This window comes from Heteronotia binoei, chromosome 2 (assembly GCF_032191835.1).
Source record: "Heteronotia binoei isolate CCM8104 ecotype False Entrance Well chromosome 2, APGP_CSIRO_Hbin_v1, whole genome shotgun sequence".
Taxonomy (NCBI): Eukaryota; Metazoa; Chordata; class Lepidosauria; order Squamata; family Gekkonidae; genus Heteronotia; species Heteronotia binoei.
In genome coordinates, this window is record NC_083224.1 from 89,002,428 (window position 1) to 89,019,970 (window position 17,543).

General features: G+C 42.8%; 1 protein-coding gene across 5 annotated transcripts in view; it reads left to right on the forward strand.

Moving 5' to 3' along the window:
* Positions 1 to 9,036: 9,036 nt before the first annotated feature.
* The window catches only part of TULP1 (TUB like protein 1), an 80,373-nt gene continuing 71,866 nt past the window's right edge, over positions 9,037 to 17,543 (forward strand). For 2 of the 5 annotated variants that reach the window (XM_060231551.1, XM_060231553.1), the window contains exons 1-3: positions 9,069 to 9,158; positions 14,773 to 14,821; positions 14,934 to 15,073. In XM_060231551.1, the coding sequence (XP_060087534.1) occupies positions 15,044 to 15,073 (30 nt within the window). In that variant the 5' untranslated portion in view covers positions 9,069 to 9,158; positions 14,773 to 14,821; positions 14,934 to 15,043. Of the gene's footprint in view, positions 9,159 to 14,772; positions 14,822 to 14,933; positions 15,074 to 17,543 lie in introns of all 5 variants that reach the window. The other 3 variants (XM_060231550.1, XM_060231554.1, XM_060231552.1) reach the window with 2 other exon arrangements.

Below are 17,543 nucleotides of genomic sequence, written 5' to 3' on the forward strand. Positions count from 1 at the left end.
AATGCCCCCTAGTGGCATCTGTAGTGAAATCAGGCCAGAGTTGAAGATTCTCACCTAGTTCCAGATTTTGGGCATGTTGTTGAGAACATGAAACATGAATTGGGGATGTGATCCCATTCTCTTCTCTTGCTCTCTCAGTTGGCAATCAAGCCACACTTCAGTACAGCTTCACTAAAGCTGCAAAAATTTTCAAAGCATTCACAGTCTTTTTCTTGTTCCTCCCCTGTATTCTTAAGCTACAATAACCATCACTCTTTGGACAGTCAGTCTGCTCTTCTGCTGGCTGAAGCCCTCTTGTTTTGTAATGAGGCCCCATCTAGCATTCTCAATGTTCCTCTTGAAATTTGTAAAAATGTACAAAACAAAATCACTCTAATGGCTTGCACAGAATTTTTCCTGCTTTCCTGCTGTCTTTCTACTTTTTTTTCCAAACTGTCATTTACCTGGGAGAATGAAAGGAAGGGCTTGTCTTCAATGCTGCTAGTTAATATCTGAGTTATAATAGTTTAACTGCCAAGGATTCTTCCTAAGAATCTTGAGAACTACAATTTGGAAAAGTTGCAGAAAGGGATCTCTCATCAAATGTCACAACCACTATCCCCTACCCTGGGGAGAACGAGTTACATGATTTAACCTTTTGGTATAGAGTAAGCTTTAGGTGGAAGGATTGTTTAATGTTAGTAATGAACCCTTTGGATTAAACTAAATTGTCCCATTTATGAAGCACTTGCATGATTTATAATTCACCCTTCTATTCTAAAAAGCAGTCCAGATGGCTTACAAGAAGACTAAATAAAAATTAAAAACCAAGTTAATAAAAAATACAAAATGCCCCCAAAAAGATAAACAGCAGCAGTTTAAATCCATCCTACAGCTCCTACCATGACATCCTCGAACTTTAAAAGCAGTTGTGTTATATAAATATGTAGCAAAATTTCAGCTAGGGTTGCCATGTCTGAATTGGAAAATACCTAGAGACTTTGGGGGTGGATCTGGGAGAGGGTGGAGTTTGGGGAGGGGCCTCATACAATGCCATAGAGTTCACCCTTCAAAGCAGCCATTTTCTCCAGGGGTAAACTGATCAAAGCCACCAAGTATTACACCGTCTTTCAGTTTGCAAAAATATATTATAAGGACTGTGCACAACACATAATAGACAATACAAAAATGATAGAGGCCGGCAGTGCTAGGGCCTTTTAAAGTAACAGAAAACCCCAAAGGGCTAAAAAAACCCGTCTCCAAATGAAAAGATATAAGTCCAAACTTGGAAATAGTCCAACGGAAATTCACAAGGTGGGTGCTCCTGAGGGGTGTAGCTTCAAAGCAGCCGCTTTCTTAAAAAGATATCTTTCTAGATTTTGATGACATTTCAATTCTTTCTTCAGTTTGACGGCTTAATTATTTAGGAACCCTGTTCTACATTCTCTAATCACAGCATTAAGCTTCTCATTTCAGTGTGAACATCGGGCCCGATGGAGGCTGACAGTCCTAATTTCAGCTATGCTAGCATAGTAAAAGTGGGAGGAGCCTCTGCTACCTGGAGATGCTGGAGCCATTTCCCACTTAAGGGTCACGTGCTTCAGGAAGGGGCTCCACATGCTCCCTCAGTTCTTCCTTTGCTGTCACTTGAGAAGAATGTGTGTTAGCTTGCTTGTCATTTTTTCCTCAGCTAAGTTACTTCAGGAAGATGAATTTATTCAAAAAATGTTCAAAAGGATGTTCTAAAATGATGAGACCAATGAACGCAAGGTGCGCCTCATTTGTCTGGGGGGAGCCATAAGGTCACAGAATGTTCCATCTGCAAGCAGTTTACCCCTAAAGCAAGAGCTGATAGGGCATTGTGGTTGAAAGCTGCCATTTGGGAAAGAGCTCTTTCAGTTTCTAATGACCCAGCAGTTAAGCTATCTGCCCAGATGAAGCAACCAACCATTTTGGAGCCACAGCCACATTCCAAGCATGCATCTCGAGCACTGTCTGTGATTTCCACTCACTCGGTTCCATGTTGGATCCAACTTAAAAGGATTCTTCTGTGCCATCTGAGACAACTCCACACAGGTCAGCATTGGAACCACTGCCTAAAAAAAAATAGAAGAGGAGGAGGAGAAGGAGTTAGTTTTATATGATGCTCTTCCCTCCCCAAAGGAGTCTTGGAGCAGCTTACAATTGCCTTTCTTCCTCTCCCCACAACAAATGGAGGTAGGTGGAGCTTAGAGAGTTCTGAGAGAACTGTGACTGACCCAAAGTCACTCAGTTGGCTTCATGTGGAGGAGTGGGGAATCAAACCCAGTTCTCCTGATTACAGCTCATCACTCTTAACCACTACACCAACCTAGCTCTCAAAGTCCAAGCATAAATCCCATCGATTGGTGCCTGCAACTCTGACAAGGAGATTGGAACGAAAGCATTATGTTACTAATCCTATATGGAGACAGAACCAACACTACAAGGGGCTGCAGAGGTTCCATCTCCAATTTACTTTTAGTTTACCTTTCAACCTTCCGTCTGCACAAATACCAAAGTATTCAGGCCCATCATCCCAGTGGTAGCAAGGTGGCAAATGGGAACAGGAACCATGTTGTACCCAGCCACAGTGCCAAGTGGAATATTCCATATTTGTGAAACCAGGCATGGTACCATTGGTTCACAGAAGGAAACCATCACAAACTCCTATAGGCTGGCCCACACAGTCAGTACTATGATATATAGATCCACCAAAGAGGAGGAGGATTGTACATCTATACATCTTGTACATCTATTTGGTATTGGAACCATCCCCTGGTGACATGGTGGGCAACTCTGGCCTGGTTTCATAGAGGATCTAAGGCTGTATGTTGAATGGATGATTCACATGGTGCAGTCTCTAGGGGTGCGGTCACACTCACCATTAAATCCATCTGCAACGTGCCTGTATTATAATCCGCACAACCAATTTTCTGATCAGACAACAGCCAGGCTCCTGTTCTATCCCATGTGGGTCCCGTCGCTGGTCGATCAGATTGCTCTACCGGACCTCATTTCATGAGATGTCAATCTGCAGTAGTGCAGGCGCAGTGATGCCTGCTATCTGCAGCGCATCACTTTTAAATGGGTCAGATCACTAAAGTTTTGCTAGTCCATTGGCACTACTTTTCCAGCACGAGCACTACGCGTGCAGAAAAGAACCCAGGAATTCAAATCAGTTCACATCTAGTTCACATCTACTTTCAAAAGTGATTTTTGTTTCCGGACATAAGGGCGGGTAAATGATTTATCGAGCCAACATTCACTCACTCATTCACGGGCGCAGTGATATCACTCGCAGGGGCTTTGGGAGGGAAGCGGTGCTGCGCTTCCGACGAGTCGCCAACGATGGAGCGTTCAAACAGAGAAACTCCACTCAGGAACCGTCAGAAGGATTTTGTTCCTGATTTAAAGCAGTATCAAATTAGTCCGCGCCCCAGTCGTCTCAACGCGGGACTCGAACGAGCTAACCACCATTCGCAGATGCTGATGTTTGGACAACCGCTTAAAATCTGACATGCTTCCGGACTCCACTCATGCTCATAGCGGGATTTTATGAACATCTGACCTCACTCTAGGTGTTCAGGTAACATCAATAGATATAAAACCCTAGGCAGATTGTATCCTGATACTCCTGGTGCAGTAACCTTCCCACTGCTGGAAGGTATATTAGACATGGCAAAAGGGATCTGGAACAAACTATCTTCCATCCCCGGGACATCTAGAAGAGTTGAAAATATATACAGAATACAATGGGACACTTGTCTGCATCTATTCACACACCTGCCCCATCTTCTCTAATTGCAGAAAAGATGCAGGGAAGAGAGGCTTGGCTTTGTGCCTCTCCTGCACACTTGAGGAAGCCCGGCTGGGGCAGGCTGGGGCACAGTGGCAGCCCCAGGGAAGGAGACAGGGGAGAGGTTCCTGGCCCTGCACTTAATCTGTATGCTGTGCAAAAGCTGGCACAGTTTAAAGGGAACTCTGCCACATGTAATGTCTATCTGAGTTTTGTGTCAGAATATCTCATGGACCTTAGAGTGGGTACAGGATCGAAGAGTACATGGGGGAAAGAGTATATGTAGACTGTTGCTCTAAGGAACAAAAGTGGGGGGAGGTTTGACAAAATAATCCCAAACTAGTCTCCAGTTTATATCAGTCTGGTCACTTGGTAACTACTCAGGGGCAGAGAGGCCCTTTAACCTTACTGGAAAAGTTCATATTGGCTGATGCCCTAGGATTGGTAGCAGCCAACAGCAAGCCAAGTACAAGTGGCACTGGCATGGATTCAGGGGTTAATCAGCTTGGACCTGACTATTGGTGGCAATGCATGGAGGCTTGTCCATCCCCTTCCTCTCTGCTACCAGCAGCACTTAGCTGACTGTCATCATACCACTCAGCTCAGCAGACCATTGAGCTGTGTTGACTTACTAGTCCATCACTGTCTACTTACTTACTAGTCCATCACTCGGAAGTTACAGCTGGTGCAGAACGCGTCGGCCAGGCTATTGTTAGGGCTCTCGAAATGGGAGCACATACGGCCGGGGCTGCGCGGACTGCACTGGCTACCAATTATCTACCGAGTCCAGTACAAAGTGTTGGTTATCACCTTTAAAGCCCTATATGGCCGAGGACCAGCCTACCTAAGGGATCGTCTCTCCCCATATGAACCCCAGAGGGCACTGAGGTCAGTGGGTAAAAACAAAATGACCATCCCTGGGCCGAGAGAGGTCAAACTCCAACATACTAGAGTACGGGCCTTTTCAGCGGCTGCACCGGCATTGTGGAACCAGCTTCCGGAGGAGGTGCGGGCCCTGCGGGACCTCGGCCAGTTCCGCAGGGCCTGCAAGACCACCCTTTTTAGACAAGCCTATAATGACACTGACTGCTGAGTTGCCTGGTGTAAGAACCGCCATCCATAAGACTACCTAAACTGGCAGAACCAGCGCCATAACAGCTCTATCGCTGCCAGATATACTCATATATATTTAGTCTAACGAAAATCATGTATTTTAACTTAACTGACTGGTTTTTATGTTTAATTTTAACTGTTAAATTTAAAGTTTTATTAATTATGTTAATGTGTAAGTTGTTGTTAGCCGCCCTGAGCCGCCTAGGCGGGGAGGGCGGGATAGAAATAAAAGTTGTTATTATTATTATTATTATTATTATTACTCCACTCCCCATTTGCTCGAAGGGCGCAGCATACAGTAATGGACTGCAGAGAGAAGTAAGGATGATAAGAGGTGGAAGGAGGCTAGAGTAGTACAAGTGTAAGTGCAGGAGGTCTTACCCGTATTAGGCTTTGCTTACAGTTAATTATATTTAAATTATATGCCACATGCATCTAAACCACATCTTCAAAGTGCTATGATAGTAGAAACTTGATGAAGAAGCCATTGAAAGCAAGTTTAAGAAGTGCCCTTCTGGACCAGGCCAGCATCTTAGTCCAGCATCTTAGTCAATCTTAGTCAATCTTAGTCCAGCATCCTATTTTCTGGAGGGCCAACAAATAGGGCATGGAGGCTAAGGCATTACCTTGGGATTACTTGGTGTTACTTCCTACAGCTGGCATTCAAAGGTTTATTGCCTCTGAATGTGGAGGCTCCCTTTAATCATCATTGCTAAAACCACTTTTAAGGACTCTTCCTCCATGAATCTGTCTAATCTTCTTGCTCGTGGCCTATCACTGCATCCACAGGCAGCAAATTTGACTCTGATGGTCAGCATGCAGTAGTATTGTAATGCTTGCCACACTTCCTTGAGCAGTGAGAATTTCCAGGGCTAGTACTTACAGAGGTTGGTTCCCTTTGGAAGAGAGCACTGAAGATATATGGCATTTTGTAGTATTTTCTTTGTTTACAAATATACATGTGGAAACACAGAGGAATTCCTATGGGGCACTAGATCCACTATTCCATATCAGATCACTAGAAGAAGATCTTGCTTCAGCTCACATTTCAGCAATGGCTGTCTGCTTCTCTCTCTCTGTGTCTCCTTTTCCAAAAATGCTCCCCTTCTTTTCACACACAACAACAACAACAACAAAATTTTATTTGTATCCCGCCCTCCCCGCCGAAGCAGGCTCAGGGCGGCTAACAGCACAATTCAAGTCCCAGTCACACAGAAATAAATAAAAGTACATTTAAATATTATGAACATTTTAAATAAAATTCTGATTGAGTTTAAAATTAAATTAGATTAGTAAAAGTGCTAATGCTATGTTTGCTTTTTATGATGGCACACACACACAATCAGCTAGGTCTTTTCCAGTCCTGATGGCTGCTTGGCCAGAGCTGCTAAGCCATAGTGTGTGGGAGAAATATGTATAGCCATTAAGAAGCATTACCAAGCATTCCTATTATTTTGTCTTGTAGGATAGATAAGAAGCCAAACTTTTTATAGTATGATTTTTATAGTTCATGGCCAAGCCAAGCCATAGCAAAATCTATAACCAAAAAATGCAAGCATCCCATAGCATGCAGACAAAGAGGAATTAATATCATGGCTGGAAAGATGTGTGTCCCCCACTCCATCCCTGATTTGTTTAACATGCAACCTGATGAAGAATTCTAGAGAACTCAAAAACTTGCACAATGTGGTGTGATTTTGTTTGGCCTTCATAAAAGGTATTACACGGCATTTAGTTTGGGATTAAACTATGATAGTAGCTGACAGCCAACACACAATGGTATTTTTTTTTATCTGAGAGCATTGATAAATCATATGCAAGAGTAATCTATCTTTGACAGTTCGTACCAGATTAAAAGCCTGCCACTGTCAAAATGGGATGCCAATAAGCATTTGAAGCTTAAGATCCAGGACTCTTTTTTTGTAGAAAAAACCCAGCATGAACTCATATGCATATTAGGCCACACCCCTGACACCAAGGCAGCCAGAACTGTATTCCTGTGCGCTCCTGCTCAAAACCGTTAAGATTTTTTGGGGGAAAATCAGTTTTAAAATGTGAATTTGATTTTTTAATTCTAAACTTCTCATTGGCACATTTCGACCATTTGTGTGCTCTGCTTCAAGTCTATTCATTATCCTCAAAATTGGCACAAGATAGTTGCACTGTATTCCCAGAGATGAAGTTGTCATAGACAGGCTGAGTAGCCCATGCTGGTCAAACTGCATCTTTCCTAAGGCGATCAAAGCCTCTCAGAATAGCTCCTTAATTCCCTCTGTACAGGGTACAGATGGAGCCAGTTCAGCAGAAATGCATCAGGTACATTCATTCCATCAGTGAGAAGTCTCAGATCATAGAGAGAGATCTGTCTCTGGAACACAGTGCAAAGTTCCTGATTCTAGCAATGAAGAGAACAATTCCTCCAATCCTACTAGGAAGCTACTCCAGACTAAAGCTTCTATAACCAAGAGCATCTCTGGACTCTTCTGAGGACTGAATGTGCTTTGTCATATATATGATTCACACAATTCACACCACACCTGCACTTACAGGTAGTCTCCTGGTTCAACTGCAGCATACAGGTCAACTTGCAGGGCCCAAGAATCTGTCAGCATGAATCGTAGGGTTACCAGTCACCAGGTATTTCACCTGCCTGTGGTTCAATATGGAACTGGAGGGATTAGCTCTACTACACCAAGGGCATGGAACTAGTGGGTCACTTGTTTCCTACCTTTTAGGGATGCCCCACGCTTCTGACTTAGCATGAATGTAAAAAACAGTAATAAATTTTCATGTAGAAGTTTCACATTTGATCATTGCTATGTTTGATTAAAGAATTTTAGGAAGCAGGCTTAGTGAAAACTTTCCTTGATATTTTGAAGATCAGACCAGTCTATAATGAGCTAAATGGTCCATTGTCAAGAATCCTTGTCTGTGAAAGTGCACACAAAGGGCATTTTCATATGACAAAAAAAATTGTTTTGTCCTATGTCAATCTTTTAACTGTTGAGTGTGAAAGGAGGGATTTGGGGGAGAACTGTGCTGAGGTGCCGGTTTGGTTTTATAGCTGTAAAGTGACAAACAATATTTGGGGAAGTCAAATGAGGGCCCTCCTGTTTAGACTCTGCACATTTTTTCCTTCTTATAGCCAGCAAAGTCAAGGAGACATTGATGTTCTGAAGAATCAATAAATGTTACAACTAGCTTTCAAATATATGCACAGAAAAACATGTGATACCCAAAGTAAGGGGAAGACACAGCATACTCTTATAAAACAATGGTAGGCACAGAACACACATATTAAAGGAACGATGACCCAGAAGGTCAGGTTGTGCTTTTTATTCATTCACAGCCAGCGCAGTGAATTGGAATCAATTCTATCATTGATCTCAAAGGAACTTCAGCAGTAGGACACAATCAGGAGAAAAGCATAAATCTTAATTTTGTACCATATTATCTGCCTGGCATTATTGCTGCTCTCACACAGACTTTTGCCTTGCCCGTGGTTCTATTTTTATGCTTATAGATTTTCAGTTGTTTTCTTCTTTACCTTCTCATTCTTTATGTTGTGCCTTGGCATGAAGAGAGGCTGGTGAAAATGACACAGGATCCCACTCAAGATAATATGTTTGTAAACATTTTGCAGTAGCCATAGCAGACAGAGTCACCATTACAGTCAGCTTCTTTGGCCCTGTTGCAATGAATTACAGTGACAGATGTTCCATTCTACAGAACCTCCTAGGAGGCTCAGCTGGCAGTCCATCAGCCCCTGAAATCCTATTACCTAGTTTGAAGAAATAAAAAGTTAATCATCTCCCTGGCTCTCCCCCTCCCTCTTTTCGCCTACTTCATTGAGACACTACACTCTCTGCTGGGTAGCCAAGGAAGCCTACCCTGAAGTCACCTGCCACGGCAGAACATATATGAATCAAGGAACATCAGCAGAATGTTCTAGAGCTGCTTTGCAATAACACAGTGATAGGAAAGCTAGCACGGGCATCCACAGCTACACAGGGTGGATGTTTTGAAGTCTGCCGCTTGGATTACGTTGTGCTGCAAGAACACTGCCTGTCACACAGATTTTGTCCCTTTATGCCAGAGGAAGGAAGGAGAACACTGCAAGAAAGGTAGTTTTGCACAGGATTTCCACTGCCTCTAGGAGCAAGACTTGGTTACCACTGAATGAGAGAGACGGGCGAACAGCGATGCCCCTTCAGTCAGAGATCCTCCGAGAGGTATGGACAACAGATAGGTAAGTGCAAGTACACTCTCCCCCTAGCACAAGGTATATTGTTGGCTAACTTAGATTTGTCCTGTTTTTTGGATCTACATCACTCTATAGGAGGTATTACTGGAGGTGGGGGAGAGATTTTCGAGAGACCTGCTGAATATTATTCTAGAGAAGGGGGAGAGGGAAATTTTTCTAGGAAGGTAAATCCACTGGAGACAGAGAAGAAGGACACATATGTTCTCTTCATTAAACATCTTCATTGGGAGCAGAATCAGCTTGCCTGGCTCAGTAGGATTAGTTGGCCTGTGGCAGACGGACTGAAGTGCCTCATCGATATCTGGCCTAATTATTAACTGATTAGAGCAGATGCTACTTGAAGCTTCATGCAGGGTTAGACTGGCCCTTTAGCTTACTGGGCAAATTCTTGTTGGGCTGCTGTCCTGTAGTGTTACTGCCAAGCTAAACTGGCCTGCTCCATTTGCGACTTAGCTGCAGTGATGATGATGATGGATGTAGTTTCTCCTTCTGGCACAATCTAGTACATTTGAACATCCTAAACCCCACCCCACCTCCAGCGTCATGTGTGCAAACTTCCTTTGGCTTCGCTGCAGTGGTGATGGAAAATGCTGTGAAGTCGTAGTCGATTTATGGCAACCCTGTAGTGATCTGTAATTTTGATGGATCTACTATTGGAAGCCGCCCTGAGCCACTTGTGGGAAGGGCGGGGTATAAATCTTAAATAAATAAAATAAATAAAAATAAATACCTGCCTCCACATAGCAACCCTGACTTCCTCGGTGACCTTCCATCCAGGTACTAACTCATGTTGACCCTGCTTAGTGTCCGAGATATGATGACATTAGTCTAGCCTGGGTCATGCTGGTCAGGGCTGGCTGCAGAGCTATCAACCATATCTGCACAGGGTTTGGGGTTGTCACTATTTTTGTTGTTCTATTTAATTGATATGTACCAAGGAGACCTAGCCATGAATAAATGCAAGCTTTCATTGGATCTGGTTAGCTTAAGAAAACTGGGCACATTATTAGGTAGAAAGACACGGTTTGAGCAGTCTCCCATTTTTTCAAAATGTGGGCATTTAAAGCAATAATAACCAAAGGAGGATATCAGCATGATCTTGCATTGGTTGGTAACTCCAGATGTTTTTGGTATGTATTATTTAAATCACAAAACTGCTGCAAGAAATATCAAACATAATTTTAAGACACAATGATACTTGGAGAGCTTCCAAGGACCAGCATAACCAAACAATCCCATCTAGGGCTTTGGAGGTGTGCTGTATATGAACTGCCTAAACAAAAAATGTCTCTTTACAGTGCAAATTATGTTGACTGTTTAGCATAAAGCTCTAAGAAAATGTTTTATTTCTATGTTCAACCTTGTACTAGGTTAGACTATATTAAGTTAGAGTGTTTCAGTTTTCTTATGGAATGGTGCAGATATGCAATTTTTTTAAAAAAAATGGTTGCCTGGCTTGCCATTCCTTTGGCTAACATTTAGCACAAAAGAATTTACAGAGCAAGTCTGAGCAGAATTACACCCTCTATAGCCCAGGCTAGCCAGATCCCATCAGATCTCAGAAGCTAAGCAGGTCAGCCCTGGTTAGTATTTGGATGGATGACCACCAAGGAATTCCAGAGTCACAAGGAGGAAGCAGACAGAGGCAAACCACTTCTGAACATCTCTTGCCATGAGGTCACCATAAGTCAGTTGTGACTTGACAGCAGAAAAAGATAATTGACTCAGATGGGTAAAGCTTTGCTTAGGGAAGCCGTTACTCTGTTGTGGGAGGGTGATACATGGATGCTAGATATAGCCAAGTGGAAAAGAGTCTGGGGATTCAGTTGTACATGGTGCTGGAGTTTAATGACTGGAACATTTCAGAGAGCTCTGAGAGAGAGCAGAGAAGCTCTGAGATAGAGCAGAGAAGCTCTGAGATACAGCAGAGAATAATTGATATAAGGGTAAGCAGCTGGGGAAGTTGCTGAGAATTTCTGAGTTTGTGTGACTGCTGAAAATTCTGAGTTTGTGGTTTGCTGGGGAACTGCTGTTTGTTTGGTTGAGTGGCTAAAGGTGAAGGTGATTGTTGCTGATAGATTAGGAGTGGCTGTGTTCCCCACCCTCTTTGCATTGTTAAGCTGCACCTTGCCAGAGGCTGAGCACATTTCAGAGAACTCTGAGAGAGATGGTCACTGCAATGGCCTCTCCTGCATTACTGCATCCGTGGCAACACCTTCCCGCTGGTCCCCCCCATTTCTCAAATATATACCACAAGTTAGGAAAAGCACAAACAGGTATAAGAAAAGGCCTACATGTTTAACAAACAAAGTAATGGAAGCTGTAAAAGGTAAGAAGGACTCCTTTAAGCGGTGGAAAGCTAGTCCAAGTGAGATTAATAAAAGGGAACACAGGCTATGGCAAATCAAATGCAAGACTGTGATCAGGCAGGCAAAAAGGGACTATGAGGAGCATATTGCAAAAAACATAAAGACCAACAATAAAAATTTCTTCAAATATATTAGAAGCAGGAAACCAGCCAGGGAGGCAGTGGGGCTCTTGGATGACTATGGGGTAAAAGGATTACTGAAGGAGGATAAGGAAATGGCTGAGAAGCTGAATGCATTTTTTGCCTCCATCTTCACTGTGGAAGACCAGAAGTGTCTGCCCGCTCCAGAACCACTAATTTTGAAAGGGGTGTTGAAAGACCTGTGTCAGATTGAGGTGACAAAAGAGGAGGTCCTACAACTGATAGACAAATTAAAAACTAATAAGTCACCAGGTCCGGATGGCATAAATCCAAGTGTTCTGAAAGAACTCAAAGTTGAACTTGTGGATCTTCTGACAAAAATATGTAATCTTTCATTGATATCTGCCTCCCTTCCTGAGGACTGGTAGTGAATGTCACCCCCAATTTTAAAAAGGGTTCCAGAGGAGATCCGGGAAATTACAGGCCAGTCAGTCTGACTTCAATACCGAGAAAGTTGGTAGAAACCATTATCAAGGACAGAAGGAGTAGGCACATTGATGAACACGGGTTATTGAGGAAGACTCAGCACGGTTTCTGTAAGGGAAGATCTTGCCTCACTAACCTGTTACATTTCTTTGAGGGGGTGAACAAACATGTGGACAAAGGAGACCCGATAGATATTGTTTACCTTGATTTCCAGAAAGCTTTTGATAAAGTTCCTCATCAAAGGCTCCTTAGAAATCCCAAGAGTCATGGAGTAAAAGGACAGGTCCTCTTGTGGATCAAAAACTGACTAATTAATAGGAAGCAGAGAGTGAGTATAAATGGGCAGTCTTCGCAGTGGAGGATGGTAAGCAGTGGGCTCAGTACTGGGTCCCATGCTCTTTAACTTGTTCATAAATGATTTGGAGTTGGGAGTGAGCAGTGAAGTGGCTAAGTTTGCGGATGACACTAAATTGTTCAGGGTGGTGAAAACCAGAGAGGATTGTGAGGCACTCCAAAGTGATCTGTTGAGGCTGGGTGAGTGGGTGTCAACATGGCAGATGAGGTTTAATGTGGCAAAGTGCAAAGTAATGCACATTGGGGCCAAGAATCCCAGCTACAAATACCAGCTGATGGGGTGTGAACTGGCAGAGACTGACCAAGAGAGAGATTTTGGGGTGGTGGTAGATAACTCACTGAAAATGTCAAGACAGTGTGTGACTGCAATAAAAAAGGCCAACGTCAAGCTGGGAATTATTAGGAAGGGAATTGAAAACAAATCAGCCAGTATCATAATGCCCCTGTATAAATCGATGGTGCTGTCTCATTTGGAATACTGTGTGCAATTCTGGTTACCGCACCTCAAAAAGGATAATATAGCATTGGAAAAAGTCCAGAAAAGGGCAACTAGAATGATTAAAGGGTTGAAACACTTTCCCTATGAAGAAAGGTTAAAACGCTTGGGGCTCTTTAGCTTGGAGAAATGTCAACTGCGGGGTGACATGATAGAGATTTACAAGATAATGCATGGGATGGAGAAAGTAGAGAAAGAAGTACTTTTCTCCCTTTCTCACAATACAAGAACTCGTGGGCATTCGATGAAATTGCTGAGCAGTTGGGTTAAAACAGATAAAAGGAAGTACTTCTTCACCCAAAGGATGATTAACATGTGGAATTCACTGCCACCGGAGGTGATGGTGGCTACAAGCACAGACAGCTTCAAGAGGGGGTTAGATAAAAATATGGAGCAGAGGTCCATCAGTGGCTATTAGCCACAGTGTGTGTTTGTATATAATTTTTTTTTGGGCCACTGTGTGAACAGAGTATTGGACTGGATGGGACATTGGCCTGATCCAACATGGCTTCTCTTATGTTCTTAACCCCAGACAAGTAAGATAATATTGGACGGCAGACTGGTCTGGATCACGTCTATGGTGCTGGGGATTGGGTGAGTGTGTGTTAACACTTCCCATCTCTCATGCTGCTTCCTTGTTTGGAAATGTTGCTTTTACTCTCAGGTACCTACATTGTGTTGGGAGTTCTTACGCTCTACAAGGTCCTAAAGCAGCGGGTGGGATTTTGGTCCAGGATATGGCACAGCAGGGAAGAATTAAACCTCCTTTCTCCAGTGCCATGACCCCCTTGTTCATATCTGTGGCAGGTTTCAGGGCCATATTATACATCTGGACTTCCAGTCAGAGAAAGACCTCACTATACACGTGCAGAAATCTGCTGGCTTGACATGGTGTGATGACCTCATTGCATTGTGGTAATGCACCTGCAGGATCTCCCCTTCCATACAAGTATTAAAGAGGCCTTTCCTCCTTGCATCTTGTCCTCCAACTGTCTTGCAAGAAGTGTGGTGGAAGTGACTGATTGAGGAGTCATCGTATGAGTCATTATGTATTCACTTCAAATAATGACAAAATTGATGATGAATATTCATTGACAGGAAGGGCTCTAGACAGGCTGCAATGCCACCAGTTGGCAAGAAAAAGAACTGCACACAATTTCTGGGTGCTATTATTATTTCCCTTCATATACTTCTTATGTACGGTATTTGTTTGTTTTGTTTGTTTCTTTGAATGTTGTTACCCTGCTTCTCTTCCATGTTAGGAAATCAAACTGGCTTGCAAAATGAAATTGAAAGTGGCTTACAAAATGAAACATATAACATACAATTTAAACAAAATACACAACCCAGCAGCCCCAATCCAATACAATCTTAAATCAGGTGATGTAGCACAAGGGCATGGGGCCAAAAGCGGCATGGGAAAACCCAGAAGTGACATCATACCTCTCTAGGAATTGCCCAAAACTGTATGGTTTTACCATCTGGAAGTGATGACACAGCTGCTCTATGGTTTATAGAGTGGGTGTGGCATCATTTCCAGATTTTTCCAGGTTTTCCATCACTGTTGCTGACAGCGGTTTAAATATTTTCCTTTCTTCCATCAGCCACCCCACAGTGGACATATGGCAATCCTACTGTGACCCAGCCCAAATGTCTGCGTAAAGAGAAAGGCCAGATGCTCAGCCCAGTGCTTATGCAGCTGGCGCAGACATTTCTGGTTCTTTTCCTTGTGGCTTGGGAGCACTCCATAAATGTTCATCAAGCTCCTATATCAATTAAATCTGCCTCATATCTAATTTTCCTGTCTTTACTAGTGTGAATGAGGATTCTGGGAGCCCCCAGCAGCAAAGACTTTATAAGCAGGTAGGAAAATTCTCCCCACTCTCACCTTCACCTGATTCCTACAGTATATTTCAAGCACTTGTATAAATGTGTCTGCCTAATCTCTGACTGCTCTATGGGGCTTCCCCTACAGCAACATCAAACATTAGCTGTTTAGGAAAATATAGCAGACCTGCCCCTATCTAGCTGTGGAACTAGATTGATGCTACAATGCTTCTGAACAACTGAGAATATCAGCACGGAATGGACGACAGTGGCAGCCATGTAAGAAAGGTGAGGCTCCTAGGTCTTAGCAATGGTTGAGCAAAGGCGCAGGCAAGGCCTAAAGCTCATGCATGAGTTTATGGCAAAATGCAGACTGCATCTCGAAGAAGTCTAAATTTGCTCTGTATGTTGTTTGTGGAGTAAACTGTTTAATGAGTCTTTATTTCTTATGTTTATTTGTCATCCCTTCTACCAAAGAGCTCAGGATGATGTATGTTTTTCTGATCTATGCTCACAACTCTGTAAAAAGTTTAGACTGAGAGATTTACCCAGAGGCATCCAACAGCATTTGGACTCTTGTTTCCCCAGGACACATCTCCATCCACCACACCATACAGACACTGCAGTAGCAACATCTGGGTGATTAGATAATGGGCTGTGCTTCTTGTTGCCTAGAGGCTAGAGATGGATCTAGAATACCCAGTATGACCAAACTAAATAGCCTGTTTGCTAATAATCTTTCATAAGCAGACGAGCAATATTATTTACGCCCCCTTGAGTTAAGCTGCAGGCTCCAAATGAGTACCTGTTTCCCAAATATTTATTGCCAAAACTTCATGAATTGCATTTGATCCATAATTATTATTTTTAGCTGTTGATGAAATGGGATTAGACACAGCACATGTAATCTGATCCATCTGCTTCCTACCTTTATTGCCTCAGAGTGACCTCAATCTCAGAAACTGTTCCTACAAGCTATTTATGAGCACTTCATTGGTCTAATGCAATCCTATGCAGAGTTATTCCAGTGTAAACACACCAAAGAGTTACTCTGCACATGCAGAATAACTTTACACATGCACAGTTGTTCCAGTCTAAATCTACTGATTTAAGCGAATTTAGCCTGGATTAATTCTGCATGGGATTGCACTGAAAGGGAGTGTCTGACTTTGTGTTTAAACTGAGGCACACAATCACTCCCAATGTATATAATAATAACGAAGAAGAAGACTGCAGATTTATACCCTGCCCTTCTCTCTGAATCAGAGACTCAGAGCAGTTTACAATCTCTATATCTTCTCCCCCCACAACAGACACCCTGTGAGGTGGATGGGGCTGAGAGGGCTCACAGCAGCTGCCCTTTCAAGCTCCTGCAATAGCTATGGGTAACCCAAGGTCATTCCAGCAGCTGTTAGTGGAGGAGTGATGAATCAAACCCGGTTCTCCCAGATAAGAGTCCGCACACTTAACCACTACACCAAACTTCACTACACCAAAGGTGAGACACATTGCATGGGAGGAGAATGCTGCTGCCTTCCTTTATGTCTTCTAAAAGAATATATGACTCAACATTTTCAACTTTCTTTTTATTGAGAATGAATTATGTTTGCTTTTTGCAGGCACAAAATGTGCACTTCTCATGTGTTACCAGCACTCTTTTATCTCGTTTTTGATGGTCACACTGTTCCTGTTACTTGAATAAGCAGGTTATGCAGCCAGTTTGGGATGAGGAATTCATCCTCCACTATACAAAGGAAGCATAAAATTGTGTGTGAAGCAGTCGAATCGTTATATGAGTACTCATGCAGCCCTACAAAAATAAAATCAGAGTGAAGGAATTTTCCCTCTGTCCTGCAGCACAGCTCTGCTAATATGTGTTTTATATGTAATATTTGTCTCAATGTGTTTGTTTTTTCTTTTGAAGTTAGGTACACTGTTCCTTCCAACACTAAGATGCATATCAAAAAAGGAGAGGGGAGAAACAGGCTTTTATGATTCAGCAAGTCACCATTCTTGTTATGTTTGTGCAGTTAAAAGACTCTCGTTACCACAGTTAGGCATACATAAATAAACCCATTAAACTCAGTGGACTTAAATGTTCCTAGCTCTGTACTGGCCTAGTGGGCAGAATCACGGCTGCAGCAAAGCATTTTGTGGAGAATCACTTTTCTTCTTTGCCTAAAAAAGAAATGATTGTCTCTACATTTCTCATGGAAATACTGAGGCTGGAACACAGCATTCTGTCTCCATGCCAGTTAGGGGTTTCCCCACCCCTTCTATTGCCCTATCAAATTAATACATGGCTTGTCATTTGTTTTCCCATTTGCTATCAATGGACTTCCTGTCCGGTAAGTTACTTTATTAGTAGTAGTATGGGTACTGGTAGTATGCATTATTATCATCATCCAATGGTATTTCTTCAGCAACAGGCATTAATTAGCATGCACAAGTCCGGACATCTTTAGCTACTGAGAAATACTTTAAAGTCTTAATGATTTTTGAAGTGTTCCATCTGTTGGAAGAAGAATAGGAGTCAGTAGATCCAACACATATTATGTGTTAAAGTCTTGTTTGTATTTGCAAGAAGATCAAGGAGTTTTCCCTATATCAGAATGTGTTCATGAGGGGGCACTAGGGTTTCCAAGTCCAATTCAAGACATATCTGGGGACTTTGGGGGTGCACCCAGGAGACTTTGGGGGTGGAGCCAGGAGACATTAGGGGTGGAGCCAAGATCAAGGCTGTGAATCTTTTTGAAAC